This window comes from Anolis carolinensis, chromosome 1 (assembly GCF_035594765.1).
Source record: "Anolis carolinensis isolate JA03-04 chromosome 1, rAnoCar3.1.pri, whole genome shotgun sequence".
In the NCBI taxonomy this organism is placed as follows: Eukaryota; Metazoa; Chordata; class Lepidosauria; order Squamata; family Dactyloidae; genus Anolis; species Anolis carolinensis.
Genome location: NC_085841.1, coordinates 171654597 through 171680730, shown reverse-complemented (window position 1 = coordinate 171680730; position 26134 = coordinate 171654597). Strand labels below are relative to the sequence as shown.

The 26134-nt window shown below is 42.3% G+C and overlaps 1 protein-coding gene across 1 annotated transcript in view; it reads left to right on the top strand.

Moving 5' to 3' along the window:
* Positions 1-17995, top strand: part of slc1a4 (solute carrier family 1 member 4) — a 46281-nt gene extending 28286 nt beyond the window's left edge. The window contains exons 6-9 of the mRNA XM_003215235.3: positions 1612-1845; positions 8287-8481; positions 9240-9374; positions 10317-17995. Coding sequence (XP_003215283.2) covers positions 1612-1845; positions 8287-8481; positions 9240-9374; positions 10317-10563 — 811 coding nt within the window. The 3' untranslated portion in view covers positions 10564-17995. The remainder of the gene's footprint in view (positions 1-1611; positions 1846-8286; positions 8482-9239; positions 9375-10316) is intronic.
* The last annotated feature ends 8139 nt before the right edge of the window (positions 17996-26134 follow it).

Here is a 26134-nt window from a genome sequence, read left to right as displayed (position 1 = left end):
AGATTTTCACAATTGGAAACAGAAGTTTTCAGTAATTAAAAGCCCCATGTGCATATGTTTAGTAGATGGGAATACATGCACATGCCAGTTGTGTAGTTGCTGTCATTCCTTTTAGAATTGCAGAGGTAGCCTAAACATGTTTGCCAAACTTCACATTACTTCTTGATAATAGTATTTAGGAATGCAGTTAAGGTAACTTAGGACAATGGTAAACCATCAGGGAATTGCCTTGCTCTTCTGGGCTTCTAAGTGAGGAGACAAATTTCAGGGCAAGTAGCACAGGAAGAGGATTTTTGTATTTGGGGAACGTTTAACGCCTTGGCTTACATTATTGCCATTCTCAGCTGGCTCTAGGGCTTCCTGGCTCAACCATGAAGATTTTTTCATATAGGTTATTCTTGTGCCATATCAGTGTATGCAAAAACCAAGAGTGAGGGGAGGAAAATAAAAAGAGACTGGGGAGGCACGTATTTGGGCATATTATGTGATTTGGAGCAAGACAAGAAACCAAGTGCCAATATTGTTAGTAATGAGACTTTCACACAAAGTACCATCATATAGGACTAAGGAAAATCCTTGAGGTTTTGTGATGGAGTCTTTTAGAAGCCTTTAGATAGGACAAGGCCATGTAAAACCTGTTGTGGCACTCCATGAAATGCAAGACCTAATGGTAATGACAACTGCAACTACGGGTATGTTTTGGCAACTGGCAAGCCATTTTAAAATGCCTTGTCCCCACACTCTGAGTTTGGTTTGCCATATTAACTGGTTAGCTAGGTGTTGTCCACTTGTTCTTTTCCACAATAATTTCTGGAACTATTTCTCTCATGACCAGTTTTGATCCGCTTCTAAACCATCATCTGCTCTTTTGTGACATCAGAAGTTCACAGCCTTGATAGCATTACAAGGGTTCAGATTATTTCTGATTCTTTACTGAAACCAAAACTGGTGACATGGAAATGGCAACTGCAGATTTCGCACCATGCCTGCTCCTTCTTAAGAAGTTGTCTTCCACAATTACCCTAAACTGTGTTTTTTTCTGAAACTTTTTCATCATCTGCTTTTCATCTTTTTGATTAAGATCATATTACTGAAACCAGTTAAAAGCTGTGACATTGGAATGACTTGCTGAGTCTGGCAGAGGCTGAAGTATTTGACAAGGGGAAGGGAGAAGAAAAGGAAATATATTGGCCCCGAAGCATGGAACAAATCATTTGAAAAGTATTACCTTTGAAACTGGGATTTCATATTAACTGTAATTATGGATTTGTAACAATTAAACTTAAAGCTTTTACTCTAAAATAATTCATGTATTATGATAGGTGGTGGGTTTTTCTCTCAGACAACACTCTAAGCCAACACTCTAAATGAATCAGTCACCATATAATCCTCCCCTTTGTAGATTAGGGGCACACAAGTTGGCTCCCAAATGAAGAGAAGTACTTTGTATGAAAATTACCCTGCCCAAAGATTCAAGGATCAAACAGTTAAATTCAAAATTTAGGATCAGAAACTGTTAAATTGTATTCTCATTGCCTTGAGTTCTATGTCAGGAAAAAGTTGGGATATAAATACAACACAAATTAATGTTTAATGCTAATATTTGTACAGGTATGTTCCATTTGGCATTATGTTTCTTGTTGGAAGCAAGATCGTGGAAATGGATGATATTGTCGTGCTGGTGACAAGTCTTGGAAAATATATATTTGCTTCAATTCTGGGCCATGTTATCCATGGAGGGATCGTTTTACCACTTATTTACTTTGCAATCACACGTAGAAACCCTTTCAGGTTTCTATTAGGACTTATAACGCCACTTACAACTGCCTTTGCTACATGTTCCAGGTTGGTTGATTTTTGCTTTTATTTATGAAGCAAGAAAAAAGTTATTATTCTGAATTATTACATTTTAGACTGTTGTCCTGATATCTTTTCATAATTTTTATGCATGAGAAAGGACTTTTTAGGGAGAATAGTATCCCGATTCTCTAAGAGTGCATCTGTACTGTAGAATTAATGCAGTTTAACACCACTTTATGTGCCCTGCCTCAATTGAATCATGGGAGATGTAATTTTCTAAGGTTTTTAGCCTTCTCTGACAGAGTTCTGGTGCTTGATGAAATTACATATCCCAACATTGAGCCAAGACAGTGAAAATGGTGTCAGAATGCATTTATTCTACAGTGTAGCTATAATAAATTCACATAAATATGTATCTTAATACACTGATTCAAGGTTTCACGACTAGGAGTTTAAATATCCTGAAAGAATAAGCACGTCTGTTGTCAGAGCAGAGATGTTTAACTATTAGGCAATGAGATTATCTGTTTTGTGCCTCCAAAACAAATATTGGAATTTGGTCCAATATTTTCTTAGAAAATCGCTCTTTAAATTAGTCATAATACCACTGAAGCAGAAATAATAATAAAGAATGTGCTATAGATCACCTTTTTATTTTGTTATATGATTTGGTTGTATCCTTTGGACATGAACCATGTAAAGGTCTTTTTAGTGTCCTAAAACAGATTTTACCTGGAATGCTGCATAATATACTGACCAAGAGATTTGGTTCTAGGATAGCTTATGTTTCTCTCACGTGGTCTCTGTGAAAACCGCACATGTGGTAGTTAGTTGCACGTGTGCAGCTAAGCCGGAACCTTTAACAGCTGTTTCAAATGAGTAGGGCTATGGCCCCGCCCCTCCTCCCCAGAGGGTATATATATGGCTTGCGTGGCCATAGCCGCAGTTCCTTTTTTTTCCGCCGTGTAAAGCAGCAGTCTTTCGGAACCTCCTTTACCTTATATTTTTGTTTTTCTCCACTTACCTTTTTATTTCTACTTTTGCCAAATATGGCGACTCCAGTCTTCAAGAAGTGCCTGTCGTGTGGGGGGAAGCTCCCGGACACAGACAGGCACGACAAGTGTCTTCTCTGCCTCGGAGAGGCTCACTCCATGGCCTCATGTTCCTCTTGCCGAGCATTCACGCCTCAGGCGAGGAAAAACAGGGAGACCAGGCTTAAAGCGCTACTGTATGAGCGCGCACTTCTCCCTCCTCAGGCGGCTCAGCAGAACGCCTCGGCTCCACCAACGCCAGGCCGCTCTCTCTGCCTCCCGCCCCCCTCTCTCCCCCCGACTCCTTCGGCAAAAACCAAACGTCGCCCCTCCTCTTCCCCCGCCCGGGAGCATGCTGGGGAAGAAAAGGAAAAGAAAAAGAAGCGGAAGAAGCACCGCTCTGTCTCTTCTGACCCGTCCCAGCCTAAGCCGTCCTTCACTGTTGCAGGGACGGCCCCCTCACCAACTCCGCCCACACCAGGGCTCCATGTTGGGCAGGAGGCGGGGCAACCCAAGCCTCCACAGGCAACGACGTCTCGGGGAGAGGAAACGGCCTTGCTCCAACCGGAGGCAGCCAATCCCCCCGCACCGTTGATTCAAGGCACTCTCTCGACCCCGACGAGACTGCATGCACGGTCCCGTGCCCTCGGGACCGAGGCACCAGGGCCGCAGACCGCTCCTCAAGGTCAGGCTATACCTTCCCTCCCGACAATCCCGTCGCCTGAGCGCATTACCCCTGCTCAGCGCTTCTTGTCTCCGAGGCCTGTCTCTTACTCACATGAGTTTTTTCAATCTCCTCCTCGACAACAACCATGGAGTGCGGCGCCCATTCAAAGTGCGCTCCCCCCTCTCCATGAAGACCTTATTCATCGCTCTCCTGGTGGCAGAGAATATTTCTTTGGCCCGGTTGCGGCCTTTAACCGCACCCAACCACCTGTACTCTCTCCACAGGATCCTCCACCTCCAGTTCACCAGGAGGAACAATCTCAATACCTTTCTGCCTCTGACTCAGACTCTTACATGTCTGAAACTGAGCATGTGGGCCCAGCACCTCTAGATCATACACCACCTGAAGAGATGCTAACATTCTCAGCCCTGATGACTAGACTTTCACGAGCTTTGACCTTACCAGTGCCTGCTCCTCAAAAACCAATACAAGATCCCTTATTTCCCTCAGAACAACAACAAACCCCAACACCATCTATGGTTCTCCCTCCATTGCCATATCTCTTGCAATTGGCAAGAACCCCAGATACCCCTCCATTCGCTGTCCCACCTGTCTCCAGGAGATTTGATAGCCTCTATAGAGTTGACCTAACCTCTGCCCCATGGGCATCACGACCACCTAAGCCCAACTCCTTGGCAATTAAAGTCACTCAAGGCAGACGGTCATCAAAGTCATGCCCTACTCCGGCTGATAAAGAAGGGAGGAAACTGGAGGGGCTGGGCAAAAAGGCCCACCTTACTGCAGGTTTTGTTACTAGACTCGCTCACTATGGAGCCTATATGGCATCCTATCAAGACTATCTGTGGAGGAAAGTCCATCCTTACCTTGACATGATACCTCATCAACATCGCTCCTTTGTCACAGCATGCCACCATGAAGCTATCGCCCTTGCCAGAGCTCAAAAGGAAATGGCGAAACATACAGCGGACTCCGCAGGGCGAATGTTCGCAACAGCAACAGCAATTAGAAGACACGCATGGCTTCGGGCCTCCACGCTGTCTGAGGAGGGCAGGGATACTGCAGAAAATTTACCGGTCCATGATGATGCTTTGTTTCACCCAGACACCGATGGGCAATTAAAAAGCACACAGGAAATGAAAAAGACAACGCATAGTTATGGTTTTTCCTCCTCTGGTAACTATCCTCCCAGGGCCAGATGGACACCATATCCCTCCTACCAACGAAGGCCATATACTGCCAATACCAGGCAGCTACCCCAGCCATCCCAACCGCCCACCTCAAGGCAACCAGTGGCTAACCGCCTACGCCAGCAGGGCAGGGGACGATACCAGCCTAGGTCACGAGGTCGTTTTTAGCGTCCCCTCCCCCAGCCTTTCTACAACCCCTCTAACCCCCACTATGGTGACGGCTCACACCCTCGACACCACTAACGACCAAGTTCCTGTTTATTTTGGTTCACGTTTAGCACACTTTGAACGTCAGTGGCACCATATAACCACGGATAAGTGGGTGCTTAATGTAGTTTCACACGGTTATGTTATTGACTTTCACACACAGCCAAAAACAGGTTACATCAGGGCTACAACCCCATCCCCTGTTCTATGCCAAGAGATTGCCACCCTGCTTAAAAAAGGAGCAATCGTACCTTTACACCCTTCTTTTTTTCCGGTCTCATTTTTTTCCCGTTATTTCTTGGTTCCAAAAAAAGATGGAGGCCAACGCCCCATTCTTGATTTACGACCCCTTAATTTTTATATACGTTCCCGAAAATTTAGGATGGTGACAATAACCACAATTTTGCCCCTGCTACCGGAAGGGGCCTGGTTTGCGACCCTGGATCTCAGGGATGCGTATTTTCATGTAGCTATAGCCCCAGAACATCACAGGTATCTTGCTTTCATGGTCGGTGACCAAGCTTTTTGTTTCCGAGTTTTGCCATTCGGCATTTCTACTGCAACACGTGTTTTTACTAAATGCATGGCTGCGGTAGTAGCCCACCTCCGCCTCCAAGGGGTCACACTTTACCCGTATCTTGATGATTGGCTTCTGGTAGGAAAATCTCAACAGTCTCTGCTTCATAGCATTAACATAACCCTCTCCCTTCTTAAGAACCTAGGGCTCGTAGTAAATTACAAGAAATCCAACCTCCAGCCTACTCAACACATCCGTTTCATCGGCACAATGCTAAATGCCACCACTTCCACAGCTCAACTTCCGGAAGATCGCTTCCGGACCCTCCGCTCATCAATACTCCACGTTCTTCACCGCCCTTACTCATCAGCGAAGGACATACAAACGATCCTGGGCCACATGGCCTCCACGACAGCGGTCACTCCGTATGCCCGCCTACGAATGAGACCACTACAGGCTTGGTTCATCAGAGCCTTCAACCCCATAAAGCAGTCGGCTCACACCAAACTCTTGATTCCATTTCACGTTCATCGCTCCCTTCACTGGTGGACAAATCGGAACAACATTTGCATAGGAATTCCATTCCGGCCGGCAGGCCCATCCACCACCATTACAACAGACGCCTCCCTCACTGGGTGGGGAGCATTCTCCGGCAATCTCGCAGTCCACGGCCGCTGGTCCGCCACGGAAGCAACCTTGCATATCAATGTCCTAGAACTCTTAGCTCTGTTCAACGGCTTGCGGGTGTTCAAAGACATATTATCCAACACAACAGTCCAAGTCTGCACCGACAACACAACAGTGATGTGGTACATCAACAAACAGGGGGGAACCCGATCCAAGACCCTCCTAGCCATCACAATGGAAATCTGGGATTGGTGCATCCTTCACAAAATTTCTCCCATAGCAATTCACCTGCCGGGCCAACAAAACATCTTGGCCGATCAACTAAGCAGAGCTACACTATCCACCCACGAGTGGTCACTTCATCCAACCACCACTCTGCAAATATTCAGGGAGTGGGGCCAACCCCAGATCGACCTCTTCGCGACATCAATCAACACCAAATGTCATCTCTTCTGTGCCCGAGCGTCTTCCCCAGACACACGGGGTTGCCTAGGGGATGCCTTCCTCTTCACCTGGAACGGCCCCTTCCTTTACATCTTCCCACCGATACCTCTTCTCACCAAGGTAATCGCCAAAATATACAACGACGGGACCAATTGCATTCTACTAGCACCATGGTGGCCACGCCAACCTTGGTTCCCACTCCTCTCCATGATGGCAAAGGGCCAATACATCACTCTACCACGATGGCCAGACCTCCTCACAGCCAATCAAGGCCGTCTCCGTCACCCCGACATAGAACGTCTCCGCCTCACAGCCTGGAGAATACACGGGAACCGCTCTCTCAGGCAGTAATGGACATCATACATGCCGCCCACAGGCCGTCTACCCGACGTTCCTACGACTCTAAGTGGCTCAAGTTCTCTTCTTTCACTCACCTTCATCAAACAAACCCGTTACAAGCACCTACCTCAATCCTCTTAGAATTCCTCGCCTCCCTCGCAGCTGCTGGTCTCTCTCTCTCTTCCATTCGGTGCTACCTCGCTGCAATCACCGCTTACAGACGTCGACATGGCTACCCATCTTGCTTCAAAGACCCCATGGTCCAGCTTTTCCTGCAAGGTTTCAAGAACATCAACCCTCCGCATGCCCCTCCACCTCCAGCATGGCAACTTGACCTCGTACTCTCTGCACTCACAAGACCACCTTTCGAGCCAATGGCGACGGCTGACCTCTCATACATTACATGGAAAACTGTTTTTCTCATAGCCGTCACTTCGGGACGTAGGGCCAGTGAACTCTGTGCCCTCCGCTCCGATGAACCCTACATTCGTTTTCACCCGGATAAGGTGGTCATGAGGCTTGATTTAGCCTTCCTTCCTAAGAGGGCATCCCTCTTTCATGTTTCACAAGACATTATATTGCCTGCCTTCTTTCAAAAGCCAACCACACCATTAGAACGCTCCCTCCATCTCCTCGACGTCCGGAGGGCACTCTCCTTCTACCTAAACAGAACTAAATCCTTTCGTTCTTCACCCAAGTTATTTCTCAAGTACCGAATGGACGCTAGAGGCTCTCCAGTGTCTCCTCAACGACTTTCAGGTTGGGTCGTCGCTACCATCCGTCTAGCCTACCAAATGGCCGGCAAAGATCCCCCCATGCACATCAAGGGCCACTCCACAAGGGCAGTAGCAACTTCAATAGCATTCAACCATGGAGTTCCCTTAGAGGACATATGCAAGGCAGCGATATGGGCCACACCACTCACCTTTGTCAAACACTATAAACTGGACATTCTCTCCAAGCGCCATGCAGCCTTTGGACGGGCAGTCCTTTTTTCATCGGTGGCATGACACCCACCTACCTCGGTAAGTAGCTTGTTAATCTACCACATGTGCGGTTTTCACAGAGACCACGTGAGAGAACAAATAGTTGCTTACCTGTAACTGTGGTTCTCTGAGTGGTCATCTGTGAAATCCGCACATCCCCACCCTTCCTCCCCGCTGTTTGTCATGCCTGGGGACTCTGCCGTTACACGGCGGAGGAACTGCGGCTATGGCCACGCAAGCCATATATATACCCTCTGGGGAGGAGGGGCGGGGCCATAGCCCTACTCATTTGAAACAGCTGTTAAAGGTTCCGGCTTAGCTGCACACGTGCAACTAACTACCACATGTGCGGATTTCACAGATGACCACTCAGAGAACCACAGTTACAGGTAAGCAACTATTTGTTCAGGTTAGAAGACCCTTTCATGACCTGCTGTTGTGCTTCTCTTGAAACATTTAGCTCTGCAACTCTTCCATCAATGATCAAATGCATTGAAGATAACAATGGAGTAGACAAACGAATTAGTAGGTTTATTTTGCCCATCGGTGCAACTGTTAACATGGATGGAGCTGCAATTTTCCAGTGCATAGCTGCTGTCTTTATTGCTCAACTGAACAACTACAGTCTCAATATTGGACAGATCTTTACCATCCTGTAAGTTGCAGTTCAAGCCAACATTCCCCTGTAGCCAAATGCTATGTTGTTTTTATTTATTGCATGTCAATAACAGAATTGTCCAATTGTATGAATTCACTGAAGGAATTCCTGTTTGCCTTCTTTTGTCTAATTCTTATACTCTTTTGTTAATTTTCAGTTTAGAAAGTTCATGGTGGGAAGGTGGCAAATGGATTGAGGGGCTGATGCTTTGGCAGGCCATGGAAAAACAGGCTGAGGGGCATCAGCAGGAAGGGGGAGATAGAGCTAGAAAAGCAGCAGCTACAAACTTGCAAATAATCATATTATCCACAAAGGAGAAGCCTTCAAATATGTGTAGCCAAATGTAATTCAAATGTAAAAGAAAGCAGCAGCTAGGTATGCAAATACAATTGCCCATTCTTGCCTAGAAGTAGGTTCCAGTGAACCCAATGGGTCTTGCACCTTAGACGTGTAGGATTGCATTCTAAGCGTACAATCCACCATGTTCATTGTACATTGCTGAGAAAGATCTGTACGTTTGAACTGAGAACATGATAAATGTGTTTAAGGCTACTTCTGGTAATACATTTAGGATATACAACAAGGATTAGCATTTGCATTACAAAACAGCATCGCTTCTTCAGTGGATAAGCTTCTCAGACCAGTGTGCAGGAAGGAGAAAATACACATGAAAGCAGAAGGACAGATGTTGCACATCCCTGATCAATATGCCCAGTTTCGGCACAATACTAACTAATGTTAATTCTCATTGACAGTGTTACTGCAACGGCATCCAGCGTCGGAGCTGCTGGAATCCCGGCTGGAGGAGTCCTAACCATAGCTATTATCTTGGAGGCCATTGGACTTCCCACTAACGATATTTCTCTCATATTGGCAGTGGACTGGATTGTGTAAGTATCAAATAACTAGATGTAGTTAAAGAGCACATCACTGTGGTCATGCCAAGTGTGCTTGGTGGTAGAGACTGTTGGTGTAATCTTTTGCTGAAAGGGGAATAAGAGAGAAAAGATAAATAAGAAAATAATTAAGATTCATGGAAAGTTAGGTGCCTGAGTTACAAGACGGGACCATACATATACCTAAAGTTAGTTTAAACAATCTTACTGAGGAGCCCCCGGTGGTGCAATGGGTTAAACCCTTGTGCCTGCTGGTGGTTTGAATCCCATGCGGAGACATGAGAGAAGCCTCCCACAAGATGGTAAAACATCAAAACATTCAGGCGTCCCCTGGACAACGTCCTTGCAGACGGCCAATTCTCTCATATCAGAAGCAACTTTCAGTTTCTCAAGTTGCTCCTGACATGAAAAAAAACCCTAAAAACTGAGGACCAAACTAGATACTAAGACGCAGTTTCAGGTGTGGACTAATTTGGTTTCCCATCTAATTTGGGGTGTGTTTTATTTTGCAACCCCAAGACCCAGTAGTTGGAGGCACGTATGGAAAAGTGGATGGAGCCAGATGCAAAATGGTGGCTCAGGAGGCAGCACCATTTGCCTACTGCGCTTCATGACACATCACCCAGCAAGGCAGGAAATTCTCCATACTGCTCACTGTAGTTCATTCACATATGTGTACAAACAGGATGGAGCGGGGAGTACCCAATTCTGCTTGCAGGGTTTGCGCATAGCTATTTCCCCTTATGAGCAGCCTTGCTCCATTTCTCATTATGCCTTTTGTCTGGAGAGCGAACTGTCTCTTAAATAAGCATATGGTGAGTGATCAATCTGAAAAAATGCTAATCTATAGCTTGATCGAATTAAAACATATTCAGTGGAGTTCTACTGTATAAAATGTCTGTTTTGAGCCTGGTTGTATGCTTTCCCTATCACCAGGGACCGGACCACCACAGTTGTGAATGTAGAAGGGGATGCCTTTGGTGCTGGTATCCTTCACTATCTGAATGAGAAGGAAACCAAGGAGAAGCAGGCAGAACTGAGTGAAGTCCATGTGGAAGCAGTTCCAAACATCAAGGCAGAGGGGGAAACATCACCTTTGGTCATGCACCAGAACCAGGATGTGTCATCTAGCTCTCTATCACCTAGCACGAAAGATGTTGAATCGAAAGAATCAGTCCTATGAGTGTGAAGGATGGGGGAAGGGAGACACCCTGCTGACCCTGTATTTGTATTTTGTACTCTGCGCAGGTACTGTTTGGCCATTTGGAGTTCAGCAGAATACATCCTTTTCCTCCTTGGGTGGTAGGGAACACAAATGATAGCCAGCGGCAGACTACTGAGGATGTACAACAGTGTTGTGTATGTGTGTGTGTGTGTATGGTGTGCTCCCTCCCCACACAGAGGAAAAATAGCCCTTCCTGCAATAGGATACTGATGTGTCAGGTGTATGTGTGCTTGTGCAAATTATGCAACACAGACACTTACCAGTGTGAAAGAAAGCCATTTCAGCAAGGGGTTTCTTTCTTTTGTTGACATAAAGAGATAAGACAGATGAATGAAGGTCACCATGAGGTCACCATGTTAGTCTTAGTTTCTCCTGTTACTGCATCACGCTTCTTACGTTGTGCTTTAAAAGAGTGCTTCTTCTCTTGGAGAAATCAGAAAAAAATGAATGGATGGAAAACTCCTCTTGGCGGCAGTGGATTCTCTGCCACTTGACTCACTAGGGGCCATATAAACAACCCCGCCCCCCCACACACACACACAAACCCAAAACAAAAGAGAATAAAAACAGAAGGTCTGGAAATCCCATTTTCTTTTTGTAAAACAGGTTGTTGTGGTATATTGTGGGGGGTTTTCATGGGAAGAGGGTGCAATTTATTTAACAGGTGAATTGTCCCTTCTAGAGGTTTTGTGGAGAGATTGTTTGCTCTTTTTTCTTTGGGCAGAAAAATAATAATCCAGGTTGAAAACTGCAAAAACTGTTGGTGGTGGTGGTGGTGGGGGGTTTACCTTTACTCTGAGGCCTGCATTGTGACAATATCTGCCTTTGAAAATCAGAATGGAAGAGACCCAATTTATATATCCTATATTTTTTTTTTTCATTTTTACGTCTGCTTTCCACATGATATGTAAGACAACCCTGTATATTGAGCAACTGATCGTTTAAAAAGAATGTTTAGATGGTCCGAAAAAGAAAAGGCAAGCAGCTGAATCCCAACCTATTACTGTTTAAAAATGTTCACAATGACATTCCCCTGGCAACGTTCACGCAAGACACTTAGCTTGCTGAGCCTTTCCCAGCTCTTTTTGTTAATATCTGACAGTTTATGCGGGCAAGTTGCATTTGTAATGTGAGTGTGTATTCTGTGTTGTGTACCCAAATGAGCTTATTTAAGCTTCATGTGAACATGGCCTGATTTTGCTTTTTATTCATTAGAATGGGGAATTGAGCAAGGTCTTGAGAAAATTGTCTATATTTTCACTGCCCCAAAAGGTCTTCTTTTTGTGTAGAACATAGTAAAATTTATTTATTATTTTTAACGCTATGGAAAGAATGTTACTTGTGAGATGCTCTTAAGGGGACTTAATAGCAAAAGATTAATGTAGTGAGTAGCCAGTCAAGGCAGCCAAGTTTGTTCTGCCAGATTCTCCTGCAGCAATGATACAATCTGTAAACATAATCCCATTGCTTTTCTATTGGCTAATCATTAAGTATAAAATTGCATCTCCCCTTACTTAATTTGCTGCTTTATTAGGACTGTATACTTAGATCAGTGGTTCTCAACCTGTGAGTCCCCAGGTGTTTTGGTCTACAACTACCAGAAAATCCAGCCAGTTTGCCAGCTGTTAGGATTTCTGGGAGTCAAAGGCCAAAACATCTCAGGACCCACAGGTTGAGAACCATTGACTTGGAGCCTTGGATCTTGTTGCGGTGCTTGACATTTTTTCCCTATGAATAGCAGGCATATGAACTGAGACTTCTGTATGGTACAGATAAACTTAGTTTATTCAGAGGATTACATTCCAGATTACATACATTCTGCGATGCAACATCCAGCATTCCTTATCTTGGTACCAGTTTGCATTCTGCACATGAGTTACAGATTAAAATGAAAAGGCCTGCAAACAGCTCCATCATTTAAGGCCCTATCCCCACTGTCATATAATGCTGTTTGAAAGTGCATTATATAGTCAGTGTATATTCATATAATGTGGTTTAACTGCATTGAACCATATAATCCAGTATATGGCAACTCGTAGATGGGATCTAATTTAGGAAACTTGGTATCCTCAGTTGATTTTGCACAATTTTCAACAAGAAATGAAGCGGTTGAAATAAACTATTTCCTAACCACTGAATTAATCTGATTTGTAAAATTGGTAAATTCATTGACCCTCTGGGAAACATCTTGAGTTTTTCAAGTAACACATTTGCAATAGTAAAAAAGCAAGAAGGGATCTGCAAGCAGTAAAGAACAATACAGACAGAATGGCTTAATCCAGTTGCTGGTCTCAATTAGAGATAATCAATTAAACAAATGCTTAATGGTTAGTCAACACAATAGATTCGATTGACGTATTATAATTGGGTCTCGTACACTGGATATAGACCTATATCCTTTTGAAATGTAAAACCTTTGTAGGGAAAAGTATCTTTCTATTGTATTTACATTGCACAAAATATCTCCTTTGTGGAGATAAAAAGTGGGGAATAATAATAATAATAATAATAATAATAATAATAATAATAATAATAATAATAATAATAATACATTGTTCCCTCACATACTGCAGGGTTTAGGTTCCAGGACCATCTGCAGTAAGTGAAAATCCGTGAAGTAGGGACACTATATTTTAATATTAATACATTATTTTAGCAGTTATATGCTATTTTAAGTCTTTATCAACCAATCTTGTGTTGATAAATAGCCTCCTTCTCCTCCTGTTGCCACTTGGGCTCTTTTTCTCTCCCTTTGGCTTCTCCTTCCTCCTTCCTTAGGCTGTAAATTGTAATTTTTATGATTTATAATAGTCTTTTAGAGTTTTTTGAAAAACCACGAAACAGCAAATCCACGAAAAGTGAACCGCGAAGTAGTGAGGGAACACTGTAGTGCCTTTCCGCCCTAAGCTTAAAGGCCCCAAATATTGCAGCACAACTTCCTAGGATAGTTGATCCAAATACTGATAACTGGCTTACCTTTCATGTACTTTATTTAGCTATCTAGTAGGTGATCAGGACTAGTTTGTTATTGTTATTGTTATTGTTATTATTATTCCAAGTGTGGTTAATGTCAAGGCACTGAAAATCAGAAAGTGACTAGGCAAACGTTCAGCAATCAGTTGTGTGTGTGTAAATGAATAGTGCAAAGAGAAGATAGTAGGCTTTTGTTTTCTGCAATGTCTTGTGTGGGCTAAACTTCATGAGACTGCTAGTGGGAGTCACGTGATTTAATCTCCATGGGAGGGGAGAATGCCCTCCAATTAGAAAACGAATATTCCTGAAAACTAACCATGGCCTCTTCTCTGGCATATTAGTGTTCTGTGTTGAGAGCTTTATTGGTGGCAAGTATTCAGTTGAGCTGAATTGGCATAGTCTGAAGACCCCTACTGCTGGGTGACTACTACGCTAGTGAGAATTATGCTGTCTGGAAGCCATGACAGACTGTCCCTTCTTCCCCTCTCCTTATGCCATGACTGACCGCAGCCACAACACAGACACCTACCTTAACCTCAGAGGTCCAGCAACCTCTTGTGGATTTAATGACTCATGAAGGAGGCCAAGAGAAGGAATTTCATGTGCAGTGGGGAGTCCCTGCTGCTCAGAGGTGGTTCAGGGAGCCCCTGTCAGACTACAAAGCAGGTCCAATATGGTGTCTCAAGCTGAATTGTGCCAGCTTTATTGATCAGTGTAGAAGGGCCCTAAACTACCCTGGTTTCCCACTTCTTATCTCTACCAAAGAGTGTTTCTCTGTGTCTCTTTCTCTCTTCGCAATGCAAAGGAGGAACCAAGATGGCAATCAGCTGACAACTGCACAGGATAAGTGCTGTTGGCAGCAAGCAATGTCTCTGTTTATGTATCAGGAAACTCTTGGATCAAATCCAAGGTCATCGTATCCTTACTCCCCCAATGAGCTGAGTACATTTTGCAACACATGTCCTTTTGTACCTTGCCAACAAGCAAACGCAGCTGCATTTTGAACATGGGCAATGCATAATTCCTCAGGTGCCTTGTGGAACTCTAAACTAGGAGATGGTCATCATACATGCAGGAAACCACCTTGTGCTGGGTCATACGACACTGTCATCAGTAACCCAGTATTGTCTACTTCGATTGGCAGCTGCTGGCAGTTGTTTTCCAGGTTATCTATACCTGTTCTCTATATATTACTTGCAAACGGGTCTGCTGTATCTAATGGTGCCAGGAACTGAATGTGCCATGCTATTGGGCCCTCCCCAGCTCATTCCAGTTACTGTAGTCTATTTTATTAGTACCATTTTCTTTTAGCTTGTACTACATTCTTGCAGGAAACCTAGCATTCCCCATTCTTCTTTTGTGTGCTTTCTATACAGAGTGTCCCCTATTCTCTTCTCTTTCTTCCCCTTAGTTAGCCCTCCAAACTCCACCAGAGGTTGAGCACAGAATTGCAGTGAAGGGTCTAGATTCCTAGTGAGAACAATTAAATCTTCAAAAGTCAAACCCACAAAGTGTTATTCATTATTCCTTTAGATCTAATGGATTTCAACTTCATGAAAGAAATAAGTCTAGCCTTTCAGCAACTCTAAATGGTCTTTTAATAACTAGGATGAACAAGGAAAGCAGTTTTCCCTTTCTCCCACTCTCAAAATAGCCTGTGTGTGTTTGTGTGTGTGGAAGGGAAGGGAAGCTTGAAAAACAATACAAATTCACTTTAGAATGGTGGCACAGATCAGCAGTTTTGTAGGGGGCTGGACCTTGTCCGTAATTCATTTGCCAAGTACTTTACAAGAAAACACTCTTGCTTTAGGCTGCATTCAGTATATATACCTTTTTTAAAAAGCTTTTGTGATTTGCTGGTCTCCTTTGTATGAACCAAGCCTACCGGAAGGTATAGTCTGCTGAAACCAGAAACCTTTTGCATTTAAAACAAAATGTCAACAAAAGAAAGAAAACTAGATTTGTGAATACTGACATGTTTGTCAATTCATGTATCTTTTAAAAATAATGCAAGTGAGGGCATTCTAAGAGGATTGAAGTCCAAAGAACATTTTCCTTTTCAATGTGTGTTTTTGTCTGTCCCAGAAGGGGTGGTTCTGTTGCCAAACTGTCTGCTATGCAGCACCAACATTCCACTTATGACAAGACTGTTGCATACATCAAAAAAGCTATTTCAAAAGCCACACAAAGAGAAAGGTTAACTACAAACAACAGCTACAAATGCTTGGATACCAGTTCATATGCAGTTACTTTTGGGAAAGTTAGGTGTGGGTACTATTATTGAAACGTAAGGGAACTAAACTGGGGCACAGTTGTAGAGGGGGGAAAGAATCAAACCTTGTAAATTGGGAGAAAAGCTGAGCTTCAAGAGATCTGAAGTGTTGCATTGTTTACATCCTAATTTGAATGTCTGGATCTTATCCTACATTCCATTTTAAGAGTGATCAGACAATAGACTTGGTGAGCTGAACCCTCTCTAGCTTTTCTCGTCCCTGCTGCACCCTTTTGCTTACTATATACCAGGAGGTGCATTTCTCCCTTCCTGATATTGCACTGCAATTCCCATTAGACCTGGCCAAGCTAGTGAGTTATGAGGAATGCTGGGAACAACAACCTAACAACACATGGAGAGAGTCACTATCCAAATCCTGATGTAGTCTGATGAAGAGTTCTGGATGGTTTGAAAACCTGCACACTATTTCATGACCTTTGGAGTGGTCTAAAATAAATGTCCATGCTTGGACAAGGATTTTGTGTGCTGAATGCAGCCTCTTCTGTGACTCAGCTACATACCACATGCTGTACAACTCAGATCAGATATCATGGGTTGCTACTTCAGCAAAGGAGAGCTGACAAGGATGAGCCTTTCCTCTGCATTCATTCATTTAGATCTGTCTCTAAAGATCCTGCGACTCCCTCCTTTTGACTGACCTAGCAGGGATCACTACCGGGATCACTCCCTATTTGACAGTTTTCTCACAGGTTGCTATTTTGTTGAATCTGGATCTGAACCAAGATATAAGTAAAGTTTCAAAAGTCAGTTGAAATCACCATCCTGCTCAATTGGCTAAAAGTATCACTAGTTTGCCCTCTTGCTAAACTACCTAGCACTCACCCATGTTGACTTTATTTCATGTGACCTCCAAGTGGCCAAATTGTTTCAAACGGGTAGAAATATGGCTCTAATTTGTGTTTATTTTAAAATCCCCTCCCCACTCTTCTACTGTGTGAATGAAACTACCTTAATATCCTTCTGTGGCACTTCTTTGTTTTAGCGGGAAATTAAAATGTCACGCTTACCGTACTGTTATGACATCTTCTGGGATTTTTTTGTACTGATCCATCATGAAATGCAAGTGGAACCAGGTTTGTGGCTGCTGCACTGAAAGTGAGCCAGTGCTCAATGTAAAGATGAATATTTCACCCTGCATGGAACCTATGTGATAGGAAGGTCTAAGAAGCCCAGGATTATTAACAAGAGCTATGACACCACCTGCCTTATTGTAACCCACCTAAGGTGCTTTGGATCTGCTCAATTGTGATCCGTTCAGCTGTTGACCAATGCTTGTTTTTCTTGCATGTATTATCTGTGCAAAGGCAAGAACTCTTGATGCTAATATGGATTTGGGCTAACATCCCAGAAGAATAAGGACCAAAATACACTTAACTTTATTCATGAAATCAGCAATTGTGTGATAAATAGGTTTCTTTTAAAAAGCAAACAGCAATCAGAGGATGGCCTAATTCAGATGATGGACAATAGTTTAACCACCTCCAGTATCCCAATTGAGATTGCTCTTTCCTTTGCAAAGGAAAGAACATTTGTTAAGATGTTGTCTATCCTTCTTCGATGATGAACTTGTCACTTCACTGATATCTCTGCTGCCTTTCCTTTATTTATACTTGCTGGTTGTTGAGTGGGAGCAGGGCAGAAACCTATTATTTCTGTATAATTAGTGCAGTATAAAGAGGACGGTTATTTTGTACTACATTTCTTCTGTTCTAGTATCTGTATCTTCTGTTCTAGTCCCTAAAAATGAATGATGTTGGCTGCATAAATAAACCACTCCATTGTCTAAAATGTCCTGCTGTATGAAAGAAATGTTCTTACTAAATGTTTCGTCCACATGGCTCCATAAAGTCCTGGTCACTAAATGACCAAGTGTGAGTGTGTGTGTGTAAAAACAGACTCTGTAGATGTGTGCCCGTGGAGTTGATGTTCTGATGGCATTTGTCACATTTATGTGTAAGAAGACCTGCAGCTCCTCAGCTTGCCACTGGCTAGAGAGGAAAGGCTAATGAACTGTGTCAATTTATATGATAACTCAACAGACAAGAACTCTCCCAAATGGTCACATGTGTGTTAATCGTTTGTTTGTTTTTCTGAACCGGAAATAAAAGACTCATTTAGATTAAACTCACCATCTTTTTCTTCTTTTTTGTGGTAGTGTGGGAAAGTAAGCTACATTGTATCACATTAATGTATACAGTGCTTAGATCACAGTATTTACAATCAAAGTATAACTGGAATCTTTTATATATATATATATATATATATATATATATATATATATATATATATTCATTCCAAATACACTAAAAGTCTTCAAATGGTGGGACATTATGTTGTCATGAATATATGATGTATGGTTTGAATGCAATTGTATGAAGGTGTATGGTTGGGGCCTGAAGATGGCATATTAAGAAATGAAGCCTGGAAAACTACAAAAGGAAAATCCATGAATTGTAATTAAAAGCTGCTGAACTTCTGACATTGATCAGCAGAGACAAATGATTAACTTTGTGGTGGAAATCAACATGTTTACCAAAGACAATGAATTTTTTAAGTTAAGAAGAAAGCAAAAAAAATGCTCCTTGAGAAGGAAAAGCAATTATCAGCTGAGGAAGGAAAGTCAACATCTGTCCAGGAACTGATGGAGTCAGGATGTTTTAGCTGCCTGTCATTCATTTACAACTTTTTGAACCACCTCAGCAGAAATATTCTATATAAAAGACACTTTACAATCCCAAAATTGTGGCAGACCGGAGGAGTCTGGTCCGGTCCACCCACCAGTCTTCTCTAAGGGCCATGATAGCGCAGCGGGTCAAACTGCCAGCTGTAGGAAATCTGCTGACCAGAAGATTTATTTATTTATTTGTTTGTTTATTTATTTACAGTATTTATATTCCGCCCTTCTCACCCCAAAGGGGATTCAGGGCGGATCACATTACACATATAAGGCAAACATTCAATGCCTTTAACATAGAACAAGGACAAGACAAACATAGGCTCCGAGCTAGCCTCGAACTCATGACCTCTTGGTCAGAGTAATTTGTTACAGCTGGCTGCAGATTGACAGTTCGAAGCTGCGAGTCAGAGTGAGCTCCCGACTGTCAGCCCTAGCTTCTGCCAACCTAGCAGTTTGAAAGCATGCAATACAGATAGATCAATAGGTATCGCCTCGGTGGGAAGGTGAAAGGGTGCCCCGTGCAGATAAGTAAAGATGCCAGCAATGACCCGAGATGTCTATGGACAACAGACTCCTCAGCATGGAAAAATGGAAGAAGAGCACCTCCCCATGGCCGGAGTAGAGCAACACCTCCAGATGCCAGAGACGAAAAGGGAGAAGACCTTTATCTTTGTCTATATATTGTATGTCATTGTTCACTGCGTAAAAGGCATTGAATGTTTGCCTTATGTGTGTATTCTGTTATCTGCTCTGAGTCTCTCGAAGGAGATATAGTGGAATATAAATAAAGTATATTATTTATTATTATTATTATTATTATTATTATTATTATTATTATTGACACAAAGACATAGTTTGACCCAGCAAACGAGATCTATATGCTGGATTTCGTATCACAAAATCACAAGTTGAACACTTCCCAAATGTTTAGGACTGTGTGATGTATTTTCAGATGATGCGTGCAGATCCCAGTAAGGTGGCCTTTTGTAATGTTGTCAATGTTTTTTTTTAATTATTATTATTATTATTATTATTATTATTATTATTATTATTATTATTATTATTATTATTATTATTAGGAACAGAGAAAATAGTGTGTATTTGCAGAATGGCAGATTTGCTAGGAACGCAGTATGGCCTACTTTGAGGTCTCTTTTACACAAGACAGAAGAAGAGATGGTAATGTATGCATCAAGAAGAGTGAATGTGTATATGCGTGTGGATGTTGAGTAAAATGCAATATCCCCTTTGTGTACTCAGTGGAGCTATAGAGTCTGTGTGTCTACCTTCTTTCTCTGTATTGCTCTGTGTACTCTGTCTCAATGTGAAGGAAATAAAATAACCCTTTAAATGCTTTTCAATGTTTAATATCATGCCTTGACTTAGCCTTCCTGGGTGAAAGTGTTTCCTTCCGATGCCTGCCTATGTTTCCAAAGGGCTTCTTCTCTTAATTTACAAGGATCTGCCACTAATAGACATTATATAAGAAATCTGTTTACCTATGTTGTTCTAGCCAAGACCATGCCTTCTGTTACTATAGGTATTGTTAGATGAGATGTATAAATATTTGCCAAGACATGTAGAATTGCCATTGTTTCATTAATCTACTTTATCTACCAGGGAAATGTGACTCTTCTCCTTACAAAACTTTACAACGTGAATTCACCTTTACACCAATAATCATTAGTAGTCATTCTGGCTTGGCCCCTGAAGGCAGGGAACCGAAAGCGAGAGAATTGAAGTGGGATGTAAAATGGACATAGCAACCAATGAACCTAATCCATGGACTTTCTAATGAGCCAATACTCAATAACTACCAGCCACCCAAGTGAGTTCTCCAGAGGTTTGGGTATTATTTAAAAGGATTAATACAGCTAAAAAGATTAGGGTTAGATTTCCATCTTGTGGCTTGACAAAGAAAGTGCAGTTTCCCTCCTGTTGCATTAGCAAAGGAAAAAATAAATAAACCTTACCTTGGCCAATGTCATTTCGGAACCACTGGCAATCATCTTCAAGAGTTCTTGGAGAAGAGGAGAAGTCCTAGCAGATTGGAGGAGGACAAATGTGGTCCCTATCTTCAAGAAGGGGAAAAAGGACGACCCAAACAATTACCGTCCGGTCAGCCTCACGTCCATATCAGGCAAGATTCTGGAAAAGAACTGAACTCTCAGCATCGCATGCTTTTGGTTGAAAGCGTGTTGCCATTTTCTACATTAATTTGAGAGTCTTTCTCTTTGTCATCATTGGATGACATTAACGAAGTAATCTATTATTTGGAATAAATACTTTGTGAAATCCTGCTCCCACAATAAACTCACCGTGTTTTAACTAATTTTTATACTGCTTTATACTTGTTTTATTTTGTTTTGTTTTTCTTTATATTGATTTGCCATGTTATTATCTGGTTTATTTTTACTTTGCATGTATTATTTATTGTATTTATTTATATTCTAAGCCACCCTGAGTTCTTTCAGGGAGATGGGGCAGGGTATAAATAAAAATTACTATTATTATTATTATTGACCCAAAGACACAGCAAATGAGATCTAAATACTGGATTTTGTATCACAAAATCACAAGTCAAACACTTCCCAAGTGTTTAGGACTGTGTGATGTATTTTCGGATGATGCGTGCAGATCCCAGTAAGGTGGCCTTTTGCAGTTGACAGATCATGATTTTGTCAATGTTTATTGTTTTCAAATGCCGGCTGAGATCTTTTGGTACGGCACCCAGTGTGCCAATTACCACTGGGACCACCTTTACTGGTTTATGCCAGAGTCTTTGCAGTTCGATCTTGAGGTCCTGACAACAGCTGAATTTTTCCTGTTGTTTTGTATCAATCCGACTGTCACCTGGTATGGCGACATCAATAATACGAACTTTTTTATTTTCAACAACTGTGTGGTCTGCTGTATTGTGTTCCAAAACTTTGTCAGTCTGGATTCGAAAGTCCCACAGTATCTTTGCGTGCTCATTTTCCACTAGCTCTGAAGATTTGTGATCCCACCAGTTCTTTACTGCTGGGAGGTGGCATTTGTGGCATAAGTTCCAATGAATCATTTGGACCACATATTATTATTATTATTATTATTATTATTATTATTATTATTATTATTATTATTATTATGCACTCACAATTCCCTACCTGTTTGGGGAAATGATCGTTCATTTTTTCAAAACCTAATTTTATTGAATTCAACACATGGGTTCCAATCTTGGGTGCCAGCATCAGCAACAGAGGGCGGATAGATGGTGCTTTCTACACTGAGCTGTGTGCCATAGCTTGAAAGAACCAGGATTAGGATATGCAAACCTTTGAGAGTGTTTTCCAGACACTAATTCTCCTCCTTAATCCAGGGCACTTTCTACAGTTCAGAGGGGGTTCCCTGTTCATAGATTAAAAATCCCAGGGGTGGGAGGTGTTTAACTATAAGGGGAAGAAGCAGTTCTGCACTGATCCTAATTAATCCCCTGCCTAGGCCTAGATACTTTCATCTTTGCAGGGCTTAAAAACTAATGGCATGTATGGAACTTACAGGGCATATTGGGGAGATGTGCACCTTGTCTTCTAACCCCAATTGCCTTCTAACCCCAATTGCTGCCTGGCACACCTATTTCCCATTAGGTCTTAGAGTGGAAATGTTCACACTTAACTCATGGCTGCTTGCATTTTAATAGCAGTGAAGGGACCCTAAGCCAGAAAGTAGTAAAATATTGCCTATGTAGTTTTGTCCCTCCCTTTCCCTCCAGAAAGTTCTAAGGAGAGAGGAGAGCTTGGAGTAAACAAGTTAGGTCATTGGTATCATTTATGCTAAAGTAGGTGTGGAAGGTGAGAAAGACCCTCAGCCATTGGTCAATTCTGGATAAGGCCGAGATATAAAATCCTTTGTTTGCTACGCACATGTTGCGGCAGCCATTTGCATTGTGCAGCCCTCTGGAGTATGTACAGCTGTCCGCCTTCGCATAGCTATGTGAAAATAAACTTTGCTTTTTGCATCTCTCACGAGACTGGGTTTCTCTGCCTGATTTCCCTCCTGAGCCAGGACCCTTTGAAGGTAATTGTCTTACAGCAGAATGGGCCAAAAAACCCACAAGCCCAAGCAGTGTTATTGAACCTTGTAGTTTTCTGCTTACCCCAATTTCCCAAGAGATACAACAAAGCAAGTCTTTGAAATTTCAGGTTAATTCCTTTTAATATGCTCCATGTTGAATGAGGGACATTCTGAGAGCTCCCGGGGCAGTTGCAAAACTAAGAAGAAGTATGTTGGGCTGTTAAGAGAGGTAAGTAAGTAAGTAAAACTTTATTTCTATCCTGCCCTATCTCCCCAAGGGGACTCAGGGCTGCTCACAACATAAAAGGCAAACATTCAATGTCATCCAAAATACAACAATAAATTAAACAAATTCAAATAGACAATACAACACATTCAACAATCATACAAATCATTTTTTTCATGTCAGGAGCGACTTGAGAAACTGCAAGTTGCTTCTGGTATGAGAGAATTGGCCGTCTGCAAGGATGTTGCCCAGGGGACATGTTTTGATGTTTTACCATCCCTGTGGGGGGTTTCTCTCATGTCCCCGCATGGAGCTGGAGCTGATAGAGGGAGCTCATCTGCGCTCTCTCTGTGCGTTCTCAAATCATATGAGAAGCAATAATAACAAGTTAAAACGAGGGCTCCAGATGGCTGCAAATAGAAGCAAAGGTTGCCTACTTTGATCTGGTCCGTAAGAATTCTAGCAGGGATGCTCATCAAACATTTTTGCTTGAAATCAGACCTACTCTTTGTCCCTGCCTGCTCTTTCTTGGTGAACCCGGGCTGTGGCGCAGACAGGAGAGCAATGAGTCACTGACCAGGAGGTCATAAGTTCGAGGCCCGCTCGGAGCTATGTTTGTTTTTGTCCTGTGTTAAAAAGGCATTGAATGTTTCCCTAATATGTGTAATGTGATCCGCCCTGAGTCCCCTTTGGGGTGAGAAGGGCAAAATATAAATAATGTAAATAAATAAATAAATAAACCTATTCATAGCCCTGTCTGAGACCTGATGGTGCCTATGGATTTTACTGGATCATCAGCAACATTGCCTATTGCCTTTGAAACGTTTAAGGTGAAAAGAAATAATGCTGGTGAAAAAGACTTGTATACCTGAAACAAAAAAAATGTTCTGTGCTAATATTTTAACACTTTTTGGATGATTACTCCACTAAAAATTGCCGCCCCATGGCTACTTTAGCAGCGAGAGGAGACTAAACTGGACAGCCTTCTATGATATAGCTACTAAAAACATCAACAGCAGCAATTTAATCAGACAATCATAACATGTTATTGCTCTTGAGATAGCTGGCTTGCTGAAATTGCTACGGATTCACTTCTCATAATTTCTCTTTTTGATTTGTCACTCTCTCTTGGAGAAAAATCCAAAGGCTGGAAGAGAAACAGCAGGATGGCCTTCAATGGGAATTGCTTCATCCCTACTGACAGCACAAGGCATAGCCAACATTGCCTCCATCTCATTGTTGCAATTGGTAGTCCATGATGTCTTCATTCTCTGTCAGGGCAGGAAAGTGTGACCCTCTGGAAATTTACATCATCCTGTACCGTCAACTACAGTAGAGTCCCACTTATCCAACACTCACTTATCCAACGTTCTGGATTATCCAACGCATTTTTGTAGTCAATGTTTTCAATACATCATGATATTTTGGTGCTAAATTTGTAAATACAGTAATTACTACATAGCATTACTGTGTATTGAACTACTTTTTCTGTCAAATTTGTTGTATAACATGATGTTTTGGTGCTTAATTTGTAAAATCATAACCTAATTTGATGTTTAATAGGCTTTTCCTTAATCTCTCCTTATTATCCAAAGTATTCGCTTATCCAATGTTCTGCTGGCCCGTTTACGTTGGATAAGACTCTACTGTACTAGGCCATCTGATGGAAGTCTAATTACAACAGGAAGGCCATATGCAACAATATAACTAAAGCTAGAATCTTGTTGCGGTCTTCTACATCTGTACGTTCTTCTGTAGATGCGATTTTAATTTTTGTCTCATGCAGAACGTCTGTATTCAACTCAAGTGAGGGTTCGTCTACACTGCAGAATTAATGCAGTTAGTCACAGCTTGAATTAACATAGCTCAAAGCTATGGAATCACAGGAGTCGTAGTTTCACAACTCTGCAGAAGGGTTCTGGTGTCTCACCAAACTACAACTCCTACAAACTACAAAATACAATATAATAATATTAATTACATATTACAATAGTGTTTCGCTTATCCAAGCTCTGCTTATCCAAGGTTCTGTATTATCCAACACAGTTTGCCTTTTTGTAATCAATGTTTTTGTAGTCAATTTTTCAATAAATTATGAAATTTTGGTGCTAAATTTGTAAATACAATAATTATTACATAACATTATCATGTACTGAACTGCTTTTTCTATCCATTTGTTGTAAAGCATGATGTTTTGGTGCTTAATTGGTAAAAACATAACATAATTTGATGTTTAATAGGCTTTTCCTTAATCCCTCATTATCCAACATTTTCGCTTATCCAATGTTCTGCCGGCCCGTTTATGTTGGATAGTGAGACTCTACTGTATATACTACATGTAATTTTACTAATAACTACAATATAGTGGTATAGTACAATATAGTAATATATAACACTAATAATGTGCTATGCCTATATTATATTATATTATATTGCCACTCTGAGTCCCCTTCGGGGTGAGAAGGGAGGAATATAAATGATGTAAATAAATAACTCTCAGGATTCCATAGCAGTGTACCATGGCAGTTAATTCAAGTGGTGTCGAGCCACATTAATTCTATGGTGTAGATCAGGCATGGGCAAATGTCGGCCCTCCAGGTGTTTTGGTCTGAATACCGACTGTCGAGGAGTCCCGGTGGCGAAGTGTGTTAAAGCACTGAGCTGCTGAACTTGCAGACCGAAAGTTCGCAGGTTCAAATCCCGGGAGCGGAGTGAGAACCCGCTGTTAGCTCCAGCTTCTGCCAACCTAGCAGTTCGAAAACATGCAAATGTGAGTAGATCAATAGGTATTGCTTTGGCGGGAAGGTAACGGCGCTCCATGCAGTCATGCCGGCCACATGACCTTGGAGGTGTCTACGGACAACGCCGGCTCTTTGGCTTAGAAATTGAGATGAGCACCAACCCCCAGAGTCTGACATGACTGGACTTAACGTCAGGGGAAACCTTTACCTTTACCTACCGACTGTTAGGGATTGTGGGAGTTGAAGTCCAAAGCACCTGGAGGGCCGAAGTTTGCCCATGCCTGGTGTAGATGCACCCTGAGTTGGTACTATTGTACACAGAGATGTTCTTGCATTAATGCCTGCAGATGCACATGGTGTGTGTGTGCACACACTGATGTCCATGCACATACAAGTTTGGTGGCACATTTAGTTGCTCAACAAAACAGCAACAGGCTGTTTAAGGTTCAGGTGGCGCTATTTTCCTGGATTCTGAAATCTTTGTTTTTTGTCCTTCTCTCCAGAAAACAGGGCGGAAGCCCAGACCAAAGAAACTACGCCAACTCTCCCCTCCCTCCCTCTGCGCG